This window comes from Petaurus breviceps, unplaced genomic scaffold, assembly GCF_028583685.1.
Source record: "Petaurus breviceps papuanus isolate PSGF00001 unplaced genomic scaffold, PetGlider_PUasm1.0 138, whole genome shotgun sequence".
NCBI classification, from domain to species: Eukaryota; Metazoa; Chordata; class Mammalia; order Diprotodontia; family Petauridae; genus Petaurus; species Petaurus breviceps.
In genome coordinates, this window is record NW_027185694.1 from 2,469,350 (window position 1) to 2,489,832 (window position 20,483).

At 38.5% G+C, this 20,483-nt stretch overlaps 1 protein-coding gene across 4 annotated transcripts in view; it reads left to right on the forward strand.

Annotated features, from left to right (window-relative positions):
- The window catches only part of UBQLN1 (ubiquilin 1), a 62,403-nt gene that overhangs the window by 19,169 nt on the left and 22,751 nt on the right, over nt 1-20,483 (forward strand). For all 4 annotated transcript variants that reach the window (XM_069105285.1, XM_069105291.1, XM_069105305.1 and 1 more), the window contains exon 2: nt 14,363-14,514. In XM_069105285.1, the coding sequence (XP_068961386.1) occupies nt 14,363-14,514 (152 nt within the window). The remainder of the gene's footprint in view (nt 1-14,362; nt 14,515-20,483) is intronic.

Below are 20,483 nucleotides of genomic sequence, written 5' to 3' on the forward strand. Positions count from 1 at the left end.
TGTAGAAGGGATTCTTTTTTCAAATATTTTAAGCATCTATGTGCCAGGCATCATGCTAAGCACTAAGGATCTAAGGCAAAAGACAGTCCCTACCTTCAAGGAGCTCAAAATCTTAGTGGCTGAAACAAAACATGTGAAAACCTGTGTGCAAACAAACTGTACACAGGAAATAATAAGTAGAGGTCAGGTACTAGAATTAAGAGGATTTTATTTAGTCCCAATGGATTTTATTTGGGACTTAAAGGAAGCCAGGAAGCAGTGATGAAGAGGGAGAGCATTCTGGGTATGGAGGACGACCATTGAAAATGCCCAGATTTGGTACATGGGGTGTCTTATTTGAGGAACAGCAAGAAGACAAGTGTCACAGGACTGAAGAATACTGGGAGGGGAAAGGGGAAGGGGGAGGGGATGTAAGGTTTAGGTTTAAGCATACTGGAAAGGTAGGGGAAGGTGGAGACAGGTGCAGGTGGAGGCTAGGTTATAAAGTTGTGTCTGACTCTCTGTTACCCCATTTTGGGATTTTCTTGGCAAAGATAACTGGAATGATTTGCCATTTCCTTCTCCAGCCCATTTTACATAGGAGGAACTGAGGCACACAGGGAGTAAGTGCCTTGAGACCAGATTTGAATTCAAGAAGCTGAGTCTTCCTGACTTCATGCTCAGCACTCTATTATGTCCACTGTAATCTTTGAGGTGATAGGGAACCACTAGAGTTAGTTGAATGAGGTTGTGTGACATGATCAGAGGATGGACTGAAGTGGGGAGAGACTTGTGGCAGGTAGATCAGCTGGCAGACTGTTGCATTAATCCAGGCATGAGGAGATAAGGGCCTATACCAGGGTGGTAGCATTGTTAGAGGAAAGAAGGGGGGGTTTGTTTAAGAGATGTTGCAAAAGTGAAATGGACAGACCTTGGCAACAGATTGGATATGTTGAATGAGAAATAGTGAGCAGTCAGGGATGACACCTAGGTTATGCACATGGGGTACTGGCAGGATGGTGCTATACTCAACAGTGATAGGAAAGTTTGGAAGTGGGGAGGATTTGGGGGTAAAGTGAGTTCAGTTTTGGACATGATGAGTGTAAGATAGGACATTGTTTTGCCTTTTTTTTTTTTTTTTTTTGAGGGCAATGTGGGGTTAAGTGACTTGGCCAAGGTCACATGGCTAGTTTTTGTGTTAAGTATCTGAGGCAGGATTTGAATTCAGGTCCTCCTGACTCTAGGGCCAGTGCTCTATTCACTGTGCCATGTAGCTGCCCCCTGGAACATTGTTTTATGATCATTTGAGAATCATCAACTTGGAGATGACAATTGAATCCATGGGAGCTGAAGAGATCACCAAGCAAAATACTATAGAAAGAGAATCAAAGAAGGCCTAGGACAGAGCCCTGTGGGATTCCAAAGGTTAGTGGGTGTAACCTGGATGAAGAACCCACAAAGGAGATGCTGAGGAGTGGTTGGATAGGTAAGGGGATAATAGAGAGAGAGGGTGATTGACAGTGTCAGAGGCTGCAGAAAAGTCAAGAATGGTGAGGATTGAAAAAAAGCCATCGGACTTAGAGAAAAAATATCTGTAATGCTTATGCACTGTAACAAGAAGATAGATTTAGAGATGGAAAGGAATCTTCAAGGTTATGTAGCTGATCCCAGTCCCATAATTTTATAGTTTAAGCAAACTGAGACCCAGGAAATAAATATAATATGTAACAGTAGATAACTTTTCCAAGATCACAATGTCCAAGTAAGGGAGAGAGCCAGAATTTTTTTTTTTTAAAGTAATCTGGGTTAAGTAACTTGCTCAAGGTTAAATGGCCAGTTATTTCTGGGTGTGGTGCTAAGTATCTGAGCCCGGATTTGATCCCCAGGTCATCTGGACACTGGAAGTGGTGCTCTTACTCCCTGAGCCACCTGGCTGCCCCTAAGCAATTGGGGCTAAGTAATTTGCTCAAGGTTAAGCGGCCAGGTGTTTCTGGGTGGAATATTCAAGTATTTTTTTTTTTTTTTTTTTTGCTTTTTGGAGGGCAACTGGGGTTAAGTGACTTGCCCAAGGTCACACGGCTAGTTTTTGTGTGTGTGTGTGTTAAGTGTCTGAGGCCAGATCCAAACCCAGATCCTCCTGACTCTAGGGCCGGTGCTCTATTCACTGCGCCACCTAGCCTCTTAATCCAGGTCTTTGTCTTCAAATATGTGCTCATGACTGATTCAGTAGCCAACTTGTTCAATTATATGTTATAACCTGGGTGTAGTATAACTTATCTATTTTATATTTCTAGTATGTCTTTGGATTTCATTGAAGTGATCCTTCAGTATTCTAGGGTTTAATGAAATCAGCACCATGTTACCTATAACCAGGGATTATTGCAAATTTCACTACTGATAAAGGAGATCCTTCTCCATTTGGATTCTGCTTTAGAACACTAATTTGGATTATTTGTTGGAGAAAGTTTATCAGAGGTCACTGTAGCAGCAAGAACGCCAAGCGTCCTCAGGGTTTGCTGCTACCACAGGTTCTTGGATCTGCTTTGTTAAAGGAAAGCAACTCAAAATGGGTTAACAAGCTTACTTTAATCAGTCAGACATATATCTTTTACCTTGTTCAGGAGAAAAGGTCAGCACCCTGAACCTCAAAGCATACAGGCAATAATTATCAAGACAGAAACATCAAGTAGACAGATTTCCAAACTGTCCAACCATTACATCCATACCCAGTCAACATCTGGGTTTCCACATTCTGGGTTTTTCAAAGCCGGGGGACTCTCAACAACGGCTTCCCAGAATTCAGATCAAATCACAGAATACTTCTCAAAGTGAGTCCCAAAACAAAGCTCCACATCAGGGCTTATATAGCCTTCTCCTGGCTCAGAGAATGTAACAAACTTTTGGACCCACTGGCCAATCAAAAAGTATCTACTGAAAAACAAGCCTCCCACCCCAGGCTCCACCTGCACTTTAGCCTAGGGGCAGGGAAGATCTTTAAAATTTACATTCTCATTATAGTCACGCAAATAGAAGTTGCAGAATTGGGATTCAATTCTAGGACTTCTACATCCCTTGAGTTTAGGGAAAAATTTTGATTTGGACAAGAATTTTGTTGTTTTTGTTATTTCTGAATTTATCTTAACCTCTCTTTTCCACCCACCTAGCTAAAAGAAAAAGAGATGAAAAAATTGCAGTTCAGTAGAAACAGCTGAGTATGACAGTATATGCAGTATTCCTTCATCCTTCCAATTAGGGGAGAAAGGTGTATTTTCTTACCGTTGGCATCAAGCTAGATCGTTGTAATTGTAACATTCAGTTTCTACTACTTTTTGTTCTTTCCATTTTTGTTACTATATGTATTGTTTTCCTGGTTCTTGGAGAATGTTTTTTTTCCCCCAGGAATCACATGAAATATTTCTTAGAAAAAATAAATTTAATGCCAAGAGAACTCACAAATTATGTATTTAAGGATATTTTAGCCATATCTTTTTTTTAATTAAAAATTTTTTTTGTCTTTATTAATTTGTTTACTTAAGATTCAGTTCCACAATCCCTTGAGTTTCAAATCCCCCTCCCTCCCCCGGGGCTGCATGCAATCAGTTATAGGATCTGCAAATACTTCCACATTAGACTTTAGTCATGTTATAAAGAAGGATTGTATCAGATGGAATGAACAATGGGAAAGAGGAAACAATACCAAACAAGAAAAAGAGAGTAGGTAATCTGCATTCAAACTGTTCTTCCTAGTTCTTTTTCTGAATATAGACATCTCTCTCCATCATGAGTCTTTTGGAGTTGTCTTATAATCCTGTAGTGCTGAGAAGAGTCCAGTCTATCAAAGTTGGTCATCACACATACTTTGTGTTTGTAATTGTATACAGATTTCTCCTGGTTCTGCTCTTCTTGGAGAATGTTTTTAAATAAATGAGTTCTTTGAGGAACAAAACTGTACCTAGAACTGAGCAAACTAGGTGTTTGTTTATAGATAACTTGTCTTTAGTGCTATTACTCAGACATACATGAGGATAACATAATTGGTATATATATATCATTTATATTTAAATAGCTCTCTGTAAATGGCAGTTTGTCCAAGAGTAGTTTAAACATTTCCTTGGTAACTTTGTGGTTGTTTTTTTTTCATCCTCTTACTTGATTATTTCTTTCCCAGGAAAGGATAAACTAACCCTTACAGTAACCTAATTGTATCATGGGACTTAGAGATGGGAAGGCCTTCACTGGTCTTTTGTTAAAGACCTTATTTTTACAAATGAAAGAAACTGGGGCCTAGAGAGAGAAATTATTTAAGTTCACCTGGACAATTGTTTGTAGAACTGGGATTCAGACTTAAGTCCCCTATCTTCAAATCCATTTTTCTTTCCACTATACCACACTGAAAAATCCAGTGTCCAATCCAGGCAGTTATCCCCACTTGGATGAGCCTGCTCAAAGGAAAACTTTCCAGGCAGGTAATTCAAACATATTTGATTGACAGTCTTTCTTAGGGGAATATATAGGTTTTAGAAATGAATTGTGAGCAGGACACCTGCCTTTCTATTAAAAACCCATGGTTCTTTTAAAAATATTTTTTAACTGCAATAGGTTAATTAACAGTGTGCACACCTTCTCTGCCAGTCATCAAGTATTTATTGAGCACCAACTTCAGAGCTCCACATATGTCCCATGTGTCAGGTCGCTATGGCACCCTGTAGCATAGCTGGAAAATAAAGGAGTACATTTCATTTTTCTCCACTTATGCTATAGATATATAGATGCTAAGGGAGAGAGAGTATAGAGAGGAGAGAATAGGTCAAGCAGTCACCTACCTTAAGTGATCAGAAAGACAATAAGGAGAGAATAATTAGGGACTTGGAAGAGAGCCACCAGGAAGGTGTGGTGTGTCTGAAAACAGGAGAGTTTCCAAAAAGGATGTTTCTCTCAGGTGCTAAAGGCCACTGGATTTGTTGGTTAAGAAAGTTATGGTGACCTTTTGAGAAAGCCGTTTTCTTTTGTGATGGGGACAGAAACCATAATTACAAAATTTTAAAAAGTGAAATGGAACTAGGGTGTGGCAGTTGAAAACAGGGGAGAGAGGAGTTGCTTTGTTGGAGCAAGTTTTTGGAACAAGTTAGGAAAGCATTCACTGAAATTGAATGTTAAATTAAAAAAAATTGCAGATAAATTAGTTTTAATACAGGCTCTCCTAGGTGAGGTTACAGTTCCACCTCCCCTTTGTGGGTTGTTCTTGCCCCAAATGAAAGTTCATAGAGGGCAAGAACTCACTTCCTTGTTTTTGTATTATTCCCTGACTTGGAAGTATCTCCTCCTATAGGAGAAAAGAAAATAGAGTGATAGATACATAAAGCATTTTGACAAATGCTTTCTATATGCCACTTTCCATATGTTGTAATAGAGCATGCATACAAATAAAAGACACCACCATGAAGGGTAGTTCAGAGAGCATGTGGAGATGGCTAGGAAGTAGAAGGGAAGCCTGGCTTCTGAAAGATAAGGTTAAAGGTCACCATCAGCCTAAATACCTGGGGTGAGTTGGGGTAGGGGAGATATGGGTGGTGAACATAGATATTCAGTGATTTAGAAGTGGTTGCTGAGGATTCTTGTCATTTAGCCTTAATCATGCCATTGAAGTGTTGGACTCCACTTGTCCAATATAAGTGTGGGCACTATTGGGCATGTAGTCAGGAGCTTCAGTAATGGAAAAGGTTTAGTAAAATGCAGTGAAATGACAGGAAGTCCATAGAGTAGAAGGGATTACTTGGGCAACAGTGAAAGACCAGGTGAGCTTACACATACATCATAAATTGATGGGTGAAATTAGTTTGATTTTTCATGACATTCTCTAGCCTGTTTAATTTATCAACCTAGTAGCTGGATTGGAAAATGAAGATCGAAGTAACTCAGTTTGAGGGTTAGGAATTTGGGTAAAGTGAAAAGGTTGGAGGGTTTATAGGATAGCGTTAAAAGTAGATTTTTGTGTTGCCTGGGTGTGGAAATGAGTGAAACCAGAGTTAGCATGGAGAGAATGAGGAAGGGTTAAGGAACTGGAGGCTACAGTGAAGGTAGAGAGAGAAAGAAGAACAGACCATGTTTGTTATATATTTGTGGTGGAGAGAGAGAAAGAGAGAGAGAGAGAGATTTCAGTGTTTTAAGATCTTCAAGGTACTTACTGTCCCTGGGATGATCAATGCTGGTGTGTAGTTATAGTGGAATGGAGAAGGAAATGTTGAAGTTGAGAAATTAATGTAGTTCATGATCTTAAAGTGGTCATCCTGAATATCACTATGGGAAGTTTTGCATAGAAGATTGAGACAGATATTGAAATAATTGAAAAAGCTGGATGATAACAAAGCTAGATGGATAATGCTACAAAAATAGAAAGGGCAAGTAGAGATTGAGTGGAACTGGAGATTCAGGAACTGCTTAGCATTTAATTTCCTCATAAAAACAGCTGAAAATAGTTAATGTTTATCTGAGGGCAGAGGTAGAAGTGAAATCTTGAAGGAAGCTTATTTATTGTAGGAGGTTTCTTAACCTGGGGCCCCTGAATTAATTTTTAAAATATTTTGATAACTATATTTTGGTATGATTATTTTGTATTCTTGTAATTTTATGAATTTAAAAATTCTGGCTCAGGGGTGGGGAACCTGTGGTCCTCTAGGGCCTCAAGTGTAGCCCTTTGACTAAATCCAACCTTCACTGAACAAACTCTCATAATAAAAGGATTTGTTCTGTAAAACTTGGACTCAGCCACAAGGCCATACCCAAGGACCTAGAAAGCCACTTGTGGCTTCGAGACAGCAGGTTCCCTCTCCTGTCGGGATCTATAGGTAGGCTTTACTAGATGAAGTACATAAAAGTTTAAGAATTCTTATTTTGTTGCAAGCATTCTGGCTCTAGGGCCCTGGTCTTTAGCTCAACTAGGTGTTGGCAAACTATTTTTTGTAAGACTGATCTAAAAATGGTTTCTAAAGTGAGTTTTATTGTATTTAAAAATGTAAAAGTCCTTCTCAGCTGGGAGTGGGGGGAAAGTAAAAAACTGGAGGTTGACTGGATCTGGCCCTTAGGTTGTAGTTTGCCAACCCCTGGGGCAAGACATTAACATTCTTGGGAACCAATAAAAAGAGGCATTAACTGCTGACTGGAAAAGACTGAAAGGGTAGGGGGCAGTTTAATACCTCAAGAGGAATGTTTTGGTGACTTGAACCCATTTCATTATGGTTCTTTTCTTTTTTTTTTTGTCGGGGAGGGCAGGGCAGTTGGGGTTAAGTTGACTTGCCCAAGGTCACACGACTAGTAAGTGTTCTGTGTCTGGGGCCATATTTGAATTGAGGTTCTCCTGACTGCAGGGCCAGTGCTCTATTCCCCAGGCCACCTAGCCACCCCCATTATGGTTATTTTGCTTTGAGAAAGAGACAAGTGGTAACTATTACAAAGTATATATGGTTGTCCCTACTTGAAGGGTAAAAGGGTTGAAGAGTGCTCTTTTTGGCCTATTGGCCCCTTAAAAAAAAATTTCTCAGCACCTGTCCCCCACTTCCCCAATCTACTTTTTAAAAACCCTTTAATGGTTTTGTTTTTGCAATTTGTGTCATTTCAAAAAAATATAATTTTTTTAAGACATCTCAAATTTAATAATTTATTGTAATTTTGTGGGTTTTTTCCTGCATTGAAATATTGATGATGCAATATTGCATCATGTAACAATAGTATCTTGTTTAAAACAAGTCATTACATTGTAAACAAGTCATTACAGGCACATATTCCTGCAGATGCATGCTGGATTTTGTGATAATACATGCAATACTACACACTTGCCTGCCAATGCTTGTTTGTTAAGATGGACTTGACCATTGATTGGTTATAAGTTGCATTTTGTGTATTTATTTGGAGAATAATGTAATCCCTACAATTTTAACTGTTACACAACAGATGAAACATGTAAAATTTTCGTATCTTTTCTTATACTTCTACCATCCCCATATATTTTTATTCAGTACCCCTCAATTGCACCTGAGACAACCCCTTGTATAGTTCCAGCACCCTCCAGGGGGTGTTATGGCCCACTTTGGGAATCTATGTAGCTATCTTAATAAGGAAAATGAAGTGTTCTCTGTGTATGGGACAGAGACCACTACCAAAAAATCAATACAAAGACTTAGATACTTGAAAGCAGAAATGAGTTTATTGTTTTCTCAGGAGAAAGGGTGCTGCCCTTTGTTGCTCTGATGGTGCTGGCCAGGGGAGTACAAATTGATTCCGGAAAGCAAGGTCCTTTTACATGCTAATGAGCCCCCTTCTCCTTATCCCATTGGCTGGGTTTCAGGGGGCACAATCTATTCGAGTGAATCTTCCCCAGCAATAAAAAACAAAGGACAAGAAAAGGCCCGAAAGGGGCGGCTAGGTGGCGCAGTGAGTAAAGCGCTGGCCCTGGAGTCCGGAGGACCCCGAGTTCGGTTCCAGCCTGAGACACTTAACACCCACACAAAAATACTAGCCGTGTAACCTTGGGCAAGTTACTTAACCCCAATATTGCCCTCCAAAAGGCAAAAAAAAGAAAAGGCCCGAAAGTTTTGCAAGAGTTTCCAACCATGTACAGTTTAGGTTGTGTTGCAAAGTGTGGAAAAACTATTAACCACTTTTGAGGAGGCTTCACTTCTGAGAAATCATCCCTCACACGTGAAAGAATATGAAAAGTGCTTTAAAATGAAAATGGGAGAAAAAGAAGATCTGAAGAAGCAATGAGGAATCAAAAACCTGTGTTAGGAGGTTGAGGATAAAAGACTATGATGCAGAGAAGGGGAAAGAGGACCAGTGAATCTCAAGTGCTATGGAATACATTGTCAGGTTCAGTAAATTTCCTGAAGTTTAATTCAAATGTAGTGTTCCTTCTGTGCCAGTCTGGGGTAGAGGACTATATTTAATAGATTAGGAGCTAGATTCAAATTCTGCCTCAGAATCTTGCCAACTGTATAACTCAGGTTAAGTCACTTAACTTCTTTGAGCCTCGGTTTTCTCATTTTTACAATGGGGATGGCAGCAACAGCTGCAGGGTTGTTGTGAATATCAAATGAGGTAACACCTGTAAATTGTTTTACAAACTTTAAAACCTTATAGAAATGTTAGTTCTTATTGATATTCTAATACTTCAGGAGAAGTTAAGTAGATTGGTACATAAACACATTATTCTTAGGAAGAAATATCGTAAAAGTTAGGGGAAGGCAGTGTGGACCAAGACTTTGAGAGCATTCAAACAAAAATAAATCAGAGAAACAGAAACAGTGTAGTGGCAGGTACAGTATGTACCACTGACCTAGCAATTTAAAATGGCTAAGTTCTAGAAGCAGTCCTTAAATTTGGCAAAACATAAAGTAGTGGTAGAAAATTGCAATATTTGGATATTTCTAGACTGTTCTTGACAATTAAATCGGAGTAGGTTTTTTTGTTGTTGGCAATCCATTCATCAAAAAGATGGAGAGGAAGAGCAGCACCATTCACTGCTCTCCTGGACTGACAAAGAAAAGCTTGCTGCTCACATAGGACTAGCAGAGGTGTTGGAAGGGAGTGACGTCTCAGAGTTGACAAAAGCAAGGACACAATCCAAGATTTTACAGAGCTTAACCAACTCAAGGTGGATAGTAGGTTCTTGAACAGATTTTTTCATTGTGCAAATAGAAATGATTTATATGAGAAATAAAGAGGAGAATGATAAAAAAAAACCCAGTAAATGTAAATAATAAACTTGTCCTTTATCATATGTTTTTAAAAATGCATGGAATATGTAAACAGGGACAGGTAACTATGAACGAATACAAAAATTATGGCCCTGTAAGATTAGTGTCTGGAGAGCTGAAAGTTCAAGTTCTGCCCAAGCTGGTGATATTACTGAAGGCTTATGGAAGATCAAAGAATGAATTTGAAGTTGGATGGGACAGTGCTAAGCTGGTAGAGAAAAGGAAGAACTACCCAACTCTTAGCAAAGTGATTGTTCTTTGGATAGGGAATAATAAATTGGAAAGAGTTATTAGGGAATAAAGCCATAAGATAGAATAGTAAGAAAGCGTTAGGTAACCTCATTGAGTTTATTTTTTGAGCCAATTGGGATAAGTGACTTGACCAGGGTCACACAGCTGGTAAGTGTCTGAGACTAGATTTGAACTCAGGTCCTCTTGATTCCAGGGCCAGGGTTCTATCCACTGTACCACCTAGCTGCCTCTTGAGGTTAGATTACTAGGATTTTAAAAGACTTTGAATATGTGATCAATGAATGGTAATATTTTATATACATACATACACAAATATGTGTATATGTGGGTACACGCACTCTCTGGAGTTACCAGGTCCTACAAAAAAGAAATAATAGTCTATGCCTTTAAAGTGCTGCTGTAATCGACATTTCTTGAAATTACCCTGATGGAATCGGATATGTGAATGGTGGTAATCAAGTGCTCAACTAATATTTAGTACAGCACAAGAGTGGAAACCTTTTGTGTTCTCCTTGCTTTCAGCCTCCCACTTTCCCTTGTGATTTCACCATTGACCCAAGACTGTGAGGCCCAGATTCTGAAGGACCAGTCTATATTTTATATAAGCCAGAAACACAAGCCCATTCAAGGAGTTTGTGAAGCAACTTCTAATGGAGTTTCCTTTTCAGGTTTGACATCTGAGTGGCCAACCAAACACAGAGTTGCTTTTGTGTTTGGTTGACCACTCTGAATACATATCATTTCCCTTTGGCCTGTGAAGTTGTTTGACTAGGTTTTTAAAGCTTAATGAAAAATTTTTTTTGAGAGTTAGTCATCTACTTAATGTTGATTTTATTTTTTTCCCTGGTATTGAGTATAGTATCACAACCTAGTTCATAGGATCCTCACCTATCTTACATGTGCCATGTTTGCCAAAATGGTGACATTTGAATTTTAACAGTATTTATGTTGAGTTCCTCAGGGACATTATCTTCACTCAAAGGAGTTTAAATGTATCCCTCTGTAAGTGGTGTTCTGATTTCATACTTCCAACAATCCCAAAGACCAGGCACTTTCTTGGCTTCATAAATGCTTTTTTTTCTGTTTTTAATAGCCACTTTGAAGGTCTCCTCCCTAAGTCTAACCCTCATCTCCTGATGTTCAAATGAAGTTGAGGAGGGAGGCATTTGAAAAGGGCTAGAACCCTGGTTCATATCTTTATTCATTTCTGTATACACCTAGAACTATAGTAGAATTATTAATTCTTCATGGAAGCTAGCCCATCTTTCTCCTACTCAAGGAGCTATCCCTTGTAGGCAAAAGAAAAAAAAAAGAGAAAGTAAAAACTTGACTTGGTGTCAACAGAATCTGACTAAATCTTCATTATTTTATACTCACAGTCCTTACCTTTGCAAATAAGGAAGGAAAGTACATTTCTTCACCTCTTACTTGGTGTCCAATCTGATCATTATAATTATAGTGTTGATTTCTGAGTTTTTGTTGTCTTTTTTAAAAAACTTATTTATTTACTTTTAGTTTACAACATTTACACAAGCTTTTGAGTTCCAAATTTTCTCCCACTTCCTCTCCTCCCTCCCCATCTATGGCAATCCAATAGAGGTTCTACAAATAACTTCACATTAAACATTAAATAAAGTTGTAAAGAAGGATTATAACCAAGGAATGAACAATGAGAAAGGAGCAAAACAAAAGAGAGAGCAAGTCGTTTGCTTCAGTCTGCATTCAGACTGTAAGTCTCTTTCTGGATGTGGATAGCCCCTTCCATCCAGAGTGCTTTGGAGCCATGTCACAACCTTGCATTGCTGAGATGAGCCCAGTCTATCAAAGTCAGTCATCACAGACACAATGTGTCTGTAATTGTGTAAAATGTCCTCCTGGTTCTGCTCCTCTCACTCAGCATCAGTTTATATAAGTCTCTCCAGGTTATTATGAAGTCCATCCTCATTTCTTACAGCACTATTGTATTCCATTACCTTCATATATCTGGTTATTGTCTTTGTGGATATTATCTTCCTAGTTCTGTTTATTTTACTTTGTACCAGTTTGTATAGGTCTTTATACGCTTGTGAATTTTTCATGTTCAACATTAAAAACAGCTCTAAGGGTGGCTAGGTGGTGCAGTGAATAGAGCACCGGCCCTGGAGTCAGGAGTTCAAATCTGGCCACAGACACTTAACATTTACTAGCCATGTGACCTTGGGCAAGTCACTTAACCCCAATTGCCCTGCCTTCCCCCTCCAAAAAGCAAAAACAAAACAAAACTCCACAAACCATAGCTCTAGACCTAGAAGGGATTTGAGAGGCTATACATCTAATAAATATCATTGGGATTCTGCCTCTGACAAAATGTTTTTATTATGTTGTTATGTTATAGGAACACTACTTGAAAGCTATACAAAGTAAATCGAAACAGTAATGATTTTTATCATCTAAGACCTTCATTACTGATATAGATGAATAATTATCTCTCTTCCCCTACCCACACATATACAGATTGATTTTTTCCCCCCCCCTTTAATAGATGATTAGAAAATTTATGGTCATTGAATAAAAACAGGGTGTGAGGGTGTGTAGACATTTGGGAAAACTTAATGTCTTGGAAAGTTTTTAATGAAGGATGCAGGGTTTAAGTAATTGCTTGGAAGATGCCCAGATAAGTAAATGAGGTAAATTTGGAAAACAGTACATTTTAATATTAAGGAATTATCTGGAAAAAGACCCAAGAGACTGGCCTGCTGACAATTCATTAGACAAAGGGTTATTTGAGAGGAGTGGAATAGATGTAGAAAGAAAAATGAGGCTATCCTGTTGGTAACCAGGTGAAGGATGTGCTTAGAAAAAAAGTTGAGGATATTAGAATTCAGTGAAAAGCTATTTTAGGACCAGGAGGAGGGAGTTGTCCTATTGAATTCAGCTTTTCTGCCTGTTAGAGGGGGACAGTGCTGTGGGTAGGAAATGAGGAAGAGGGTCTGAAGAGGAAGTTGGAGTAGTTTTAGCATATGAGATTATCAGAATCTTGGATCAAAACTGAAATAAGAAAGTTAATGTATTTGAAGAAGTGAGGGAGTTATGTAATTTCAGAGTTGATGGGACTTTAGTTGCCATCTAGTCTAAACTCATACTTGAAAAAGAAACCTTTCTGCAGAATACTTGAGCAAGTGATCATTTATTCTTTGGTTTAAGAGTTAGAGCTGAGGTGAGATGGGGGAGGGTGCCACCTCCTGATGAGTCATCCCTACTTTTGAGTAACTCTGATTATTAGGAGGTCTTTGTCAAGCTCTGTTCTGCATTTCTGTAACTGTCCACTGTTTCTCTTTTTTTTTTTTTTTTTTAAAGCAATTGGGGTTAATTAACTTGCTCAACGTTACATGGCCAGTTATTTCTGGGTGTGGTGCTAAGTATCAGAGCCCAGATTCGATCCCAGGTCATCCCGACTCTGGGGCGGGTGCTCTTACTCACCGTGCTACCTGGCCACCCCTGTCTGCTGTTTTTTTTTTTTTCTTTCCTGTGGTTAACTAGAACATTCCCTCTGCTCTGTGACAGCCTTTCAAATACTTTAAGGATGTCTAGCATTTTTCTCCTGTCTTTTGCTTGCTAAACATAGAAGGTCATTATGGAATAGTGGACTGAGTGGGGTGCAGGACTTGTAGTCAGGAAGATCTGGGTTCAAATTGTTTCTGGCACTTAATTTCCTTATCTATAAAATAATGATAATAGGCTACCTTACAGGGTTGTGAAATGTTTTGGAAATCTTGAATTTAGTTAATGTTATGATATTATTGAACATTCTCCATTCCTTCAGTCAGTGCTCACATGGTATGAATTCACCCTTTGCCATCCTGGTTACCATTATCAGGTTATTCTCTAGCTTTGAAAGTCTTTGCTAAAACGTGGTACCCAGAACCTAAACCGATTACTGGTAATAGATTAAAAACAGAATGTAAAGGTTTATAATGAACTGAGGAATTATACAAAAGTTCTTTGCTGAGAGATCAGAAAAATGTTTATCATTTTCCAATTCCTTAAATTTTAAAAAATCATTTCCAACTTTACAAACACGAATCTGTATTTATAGAAAGGATTACATGACACCACAAATCTCAGATATCTATATAATTTTTAAAGTATATATTAAATTATAATAAGTACGGTCAAGCAAAACACATCCACTCATTAACAGTATCTGAAAATGCACCTCTCCTTCATATCTCTGTCAAGAAGTGAGAAGCATGAGTTACCATTCTTCTAAAATCATGGTTGGTCATTTCATTGATCCTGACTCTTAACTCATATAGGAATATCTGAAATTTTTTCTACTTTGTTTAAATTAAGTAACATTAAATCTTGTAATGTGTATTAATTTCGCTCTTTATTTTATTTAGTTTAAGGAAAAAATCTCCAAACGATTCAAGTCCCATCCTGATCAACTTGTGTTAATATTTGCTGGAAAAATTTTAAAAGATCAAGATACTTTGAGCCAGCATGGAATACATGATGGACTTACTGTTCACCTTGTCATAAAAACACAAAACAGGTAAGCTTTGAGTAACCAGTGTAGGAATATTTTTCTTTCAGGATCCCTGTATTCCCAATAATATAGTATTTCCCTGAAATAAGGAACTATTTATAAACTCAGAAATTCAGGTCCTCTTTTACCACTGTTGACTGTAATTAATGTGTTATAAGACCAAAGTTGTTTGATAAAATTATATTTACTAGTGGTTAGCTGGTGATGAAAGGGTTAATAACTTTGTTTTATTTTTTAAATTCCCAGTGCTTTGCTACACTGATTTTTAATGTGGTGATATTGCAACTCATTAATGTCTTATATGTCCGAACTTTGAATTATAGAAATAATGCTATTTCAGGGCGGGGCGGCTAGGTGAATAGAGCACTGGCCCTGGAGTCAGAAGGACCTGAGTTCAAATGCAGCCTCAGACCCTTGACACATTCACTAGCCGTGTGACTTTGGGCAAGTCACTTAACCCCAATTGCCCTCCAAAAAAAAAAAAAAGAAAGAAATAATGCTATTTTAAACAAACTGAAAACAGTAAATTGAGACGGGAATTCTATCATTTGAAATCAGTCAGTGGCAAAAATATAATTGGAGCCAACCAATCTTCTTGAAGGCTGTGACACTATAAATTTTGCAATTTCCAACAGTGTGTTTAGCTAAAAAAGGAAAAGCTGTACTTTAAAATCACTAAATAAACTAATAAATACTAGTCATTAAGAGAATTTTGCTTAATTCTGAATGTTAGCAACTAGGACAAATGTATTTGAGACAAAAATCTTAGTTTATTGAGGTGGAGCAGCAATTGATCTGATCAGATCAATTGTTGATTTATTTAGGATTCTTTTGCAAGACAGTCTCTGATGAGGATAGCTACTGTTTTGGAATTGTGAAGTTGTATTAACTTTAATTCTCAACAGCATACATAACAGAAACCTTAATGTCAAATACACTTAGTTTTGTTTTTTTTTTTTAAGCAATCAGTTATTTCTGGGTGTGGTGCTGAGTATCTGAGCCCGGATTTGATCCAGGTCATCCCGACACTGGAGCCGGTGCTCTTACTCGCTGAGCCACCTGGCCGCCCCTAAGCAATTGGGGTTAAGTAACTTGCTCAAGGTTACACGGCCAGGTGTTTCTGGGTGGGTGCTAAGTGTCTGAGCCCGGGATTCGATCTCCAGGTCATCCCAACACTGGAGCCGGTGCTCTTACTCGCTGTGCTACCTGGCCGCCCCAAATATACTTAGTTTTAATAGGTTGAATTACTGCTTTTCTTCAGATGCATTAGCAGTTCCTCAAGGTTAGAGTAGGTTTTCCCACCTAAATTAATTGATAACTGATCTGAACTGATTTTACCTCAGTACTATTCTCTCCATCTACATTAGTACCCTTGTTCCCTTGTCCTTTTGCCATTCATTCCTTGGCAAACCTCAGCCCTGGCTTATTCCTGTCATTTACCTCCTTTGTTCCCACTTACATACTGCTGAAGAGAAGTGTAGGAAAATTGTACCATATTTAGTCTACTACATATTTGTTATCTAACCTTAACAGTTAACAGTTCTTCTTAAATCCATAATATCAAATAAGGTAAAATCTAAAGGTGCTTAACACAGTGAGTAGCACATTAGGCATTTAATAAATGCTTCTGTTTTTCTATCTCCTCCCACCCCCCAAATAGTGATTGTTCTAATCCCTTACTAAGTCTTCTGCAAATCAGCATCGCCTGCTAAGGATTGCATCTCAAAAAAAATAATAACTCCAGTCCATTTTTATGAGCTTTCATTTCTCCTTTCCTTATCATTTCACAACCCCAGATTTCATCCTTTGTTATTTCCTCCTTCACTGATGAAGAGCTGACTTTTCTCCTTGACAAGGCCAACTTCCTTTGCGTTTATCTTTGATCCTGTCCTTCCCTGTATTCTCAAGTATATTGACCCAGTGTTATCCTTGTTCCCACTTTTCAATCTCTTTCTACCTTTTGGTTCTTTCCCTTGCTAGTGTGAACACACCTCCCTTATCCTTTTAAAACAATTAAAAAAAACTCATTAGATTTTACCATCTCCATTAGCTGTCGTCTTGTATCTTTCCTCCTCATTTTAGCTAAATTTCCTTGGAAAAAAAAAACATCATATACTCAATCCTTCTGCTCCCCCTGCCTCTCCCCCATTGTCCTACACTTTGCTTTCTGGTTTTCTAATCTGTCATAATTGAAGTGAAAATGCTCTTTCAGAAATTTCCAGTGATCTCTTAATTTATTGCCCATTCTAATGACCTTTTCTCAGCCCTCATCCTTGAATTCTCAGCAGTATTTGATACTGTTGATCATCTTTTAGTCCTGGAATGCATATTTTCTCCTCTCTTGGTTGTCATGTCGCTATTCCTTTCTTGGTTTGTTTCCTGCCTTTCTGACAGCTTCTTGTTAGTTTTCTTTGATGGATCTTGATCCATGTCATACCCACTGACTAGGTGTCCCTCAAGTATCTCTCCTAAGCCTTCTCTTATTTACTTGGTGATTGCATCAACTCCCATGGATTCATTTATCTTTATGAGGATAATGTTAGCTAGCTGTCGTCTCTCTAACACAGTTCTAACACTGTGTCCCTGTCTATTGAATATTTTGAATTGTCTAGTTGATAACTCAAAATCATCACCTCCTCTAAACCTATTTCGTTATCTTCTCTCTCAAACCCACCTCTCTTCCAAACTTCTGTATTCCTGTTGAGTAAACCACCATCTTTCTAGTCATCTAATTTTACGTGTCTAATCAGTGTCCACATCTTTTCATTTATTTCTCCATAGCTTCGCCTAAATATGACCCCTGCTCTTCACATATTTTCCGCAAGCCCTCATCTTTTCATGGCTTACATTGTTTCATTAGCTTTTGAATTGGATCTCCCTGCCTTAAGGCTCTGCTCACTTTCTGCCAAAGTTTTTTTTTTTTTTTTAACTATAGATCTGATTATGCAGCCAACCCTGGGAAACTCCACTAGGCTCCCTATATTCTATAGGATCAGATATAGATCCCTCTATTTTGTGTGTAAAGCTCTGCATAACTTGACCCCCTCCTGTCTTCCCAGTCTTATACTTTAGACATGCTGACTTGCTTGCTGTTTCTCTCACATGTTGCTTCACTTCTTGTCCCTTTACCTTTCTCGATGAGTCCTTCAAGATTAAGCTAATTCTCTACCTTCTGTAGTACTTTTTTGGTCCCCCTGACTGCTAGTGCCTTCTTCTATGAAGTTTCCTTACATCTACTTTGTGTTTCTTGTTTATATACATATATAGGTTCATGGTCTCTACCCTATTATAATATTAGCTCCTTGAATATAAAGACTATTTTTGCATTTTCTTCGTATCCTCAGCAGTACTTATCACAGTACCTGGCATGTACTAAGTGCTTAATAAATGTTGATTGATGACGGATTTTTGGTATGACATAGGTCACTGAAGATTTGAAAGATGTCATAGATAGATGAGAAAACCAAATACCAACAAGTACCACAATAAGTTGTGGTTTGGTTGAATTGGAGGTTCCATTTATCATTTTTCTTTAGGACCTAGAATTACTGTGGGAGATAAGTATGAAGAGATTTAAATTCTCATTATACAGTCAGTTCCTGATGATCCACATTAATGAATGAGTGTCTGTATTTTGTTTGTGTAAACATGGCATTGTCTTAGGAAAACATAAGTGTTGTCCCTTTCCCCTACTGCTGTTCTGCCCCTCCTGTCAGAGAAAAGAAAAAAAGCTAAATGGTAAATCCAGTTTTTATTGAAGTAGTAAATACCTTTAACAGAAGCATTGTGAATAGGGTTGGCCTCCGAAGAAGACCTGTCTGACAGATTGGAGAGTTTTCCTCAGAGCCAGAAAGACCTGCCTTTTACAGGCTGTATAGCCCTGGACAAGTCACTTAACCTTTCAAGTGTCCTAGATAACTTTTTCAAATTATAATTTGCAAAAACAGGTACCAGTCTACTTTGGTAGAGGGAGTTCTATATCCTGGAAAGTTAACAAGTGGTTCTTGGGGGAGGGTGCCCATGACACACTTGTAATATTAATCTGCATTATTAACATTTTCTCTATTACTTTCTTAAGTCTAGAGTCACTGTAGAGCAGGTATGCAACAGTTGGCTTTTGTGAGCTAGTACAAGCTAATAACTCTAGCACACCACCAGGATAATCACAGATCCAATCCATAAAAGGTACCTTAACATACCCCGACAGGAATGTTTTATTTTAAGATGGTAGTTCAACGGAATGAATCTAATGGTGGACACCTGATGGTCCTGGTCTGTTCCTTAAATAATACCACAAGTGCCTGCCCCCCTTTATAAATATTTAATAACATTTGGTGGGTAATCTGCTGAATTCCCTAAACTGGGTAGGATGACCGACTGATGATCAGGCATTGATATTAAACTTAAGTGGTTTTTCAAAAACTTGGGAACGGTAGAATAAATGACCGTCAAATATAATGCTGAGTTTTCCCCCAAGTTTATGGAAAATATGAATGCTAACTTAAAAAGGACCTTGAACAACTCCCCCTGACTTCTGACTTCGAGGTTAATGCTAAAATGTTCTAAATTTATTTGGAGAGGACATCATTACATTCTAAAAGCCATCATTTTAAACATACATATATTAATTTACTACTTGAAGCGGGGGGTTTAAATGAAGTCAGTATCAGATAATAGGCGAACAAAACTCCAGGAAGGAAATGACTTTATTTCCACCATGGGTTTTTGAGACTCTTTATGAAATCATTAGAAGTGATGAATTTTGCTTTTAAAAGCGATCAAGGTGTAGAGTCAAGTTGGCAGAGTAAGGCAGGGGCTTACTTGAGCTTTCCAAATTTCCCTCCAAACAACTTTAAAATAATACCTGAAATCAGAGTTAGGGGCAGCAGAACCAACAAAAGGTGTAGGTGAAAAGGAGGTCGGCAGGAAAGATCTGCTCACTGGGCAGGGGTGGCTTAGAGCATAATGTCGCACAGACCTGTGCCGGGCGGGCCAGCAGTAGGCCTTAGGGACAGTGGCAGCATTCAGCAGCACTCAGACCACTGGTCAGAAGGACATTATAGGGGACCTTTCGCCAGCACAGGTTTAGGACCCTGTTGTATTGCCCATAACACAGTTTCTGATCACAGTATTAGGATGAAGAGGAGCAGTAGCCCACTAGCGTTTGTGACTGCAGAGGAGTGGTGACCCTAGTCTCAGGTCCAACGAAGAAAAGAGCACTGACTCTTGCAGCTTCCAGAGAGCAAGAACCCAAGTTACGATTTCAGGGTTATTAGCAGAAAAAGCACTTGATGCCACAGGAGAGCAGGGGCTCTGGTCATACATAGTTACAGGGCAGAGAAAAGTGCATATGGTCACTCAGAGACCAGAGCACAGGCCAGAAGAGTAGTGATACCACACTTCTCCTTAGATCATACCACCTTGGAAGATCTGAAAACTTGCATACCCCCAGAACTAGCTCTGAAAATAGTAGCAAGAAAAATCTGAGGCTTGGGACAGTGCCTCTGCCACTACAGGAGCGGTACCCAGCTTTAAACATAAAGTTATAAGTTAAGAAATGAACTGAGCAAACAATAAAAAAAGAACCTGACCATAGAAAGTTACTGTGGTGACAGGGAAGATCAAGACACAAACTTGGAAGAAGACAAGAAATAAAAATGGCTACATGCAAAACTTCAAGAAAAATGTGAATTAGTCAGAGGCTTAAAAAGGATTCATGGAAGAGCTCAAAAAGAATTTTAAAAATCAAATGAAAGGTAGAGGAAAAAACTGGGAAAAGAAATGAGTGATACAAGAAAATTATGAAAAGAGACAACAACTTGGTAAAAGGGGTACAAAAATATGCTGAAGAAAATAACACCTTGAAAAACAGAATTGGCCAAATGATAAAACAGGCACAGAAATCTGTTGAAAGAGAACTCCTTAAAAAAGTAGAGTTGATCAAATGGAAAAGGAGGTACAAAAGCTTGCTGAAG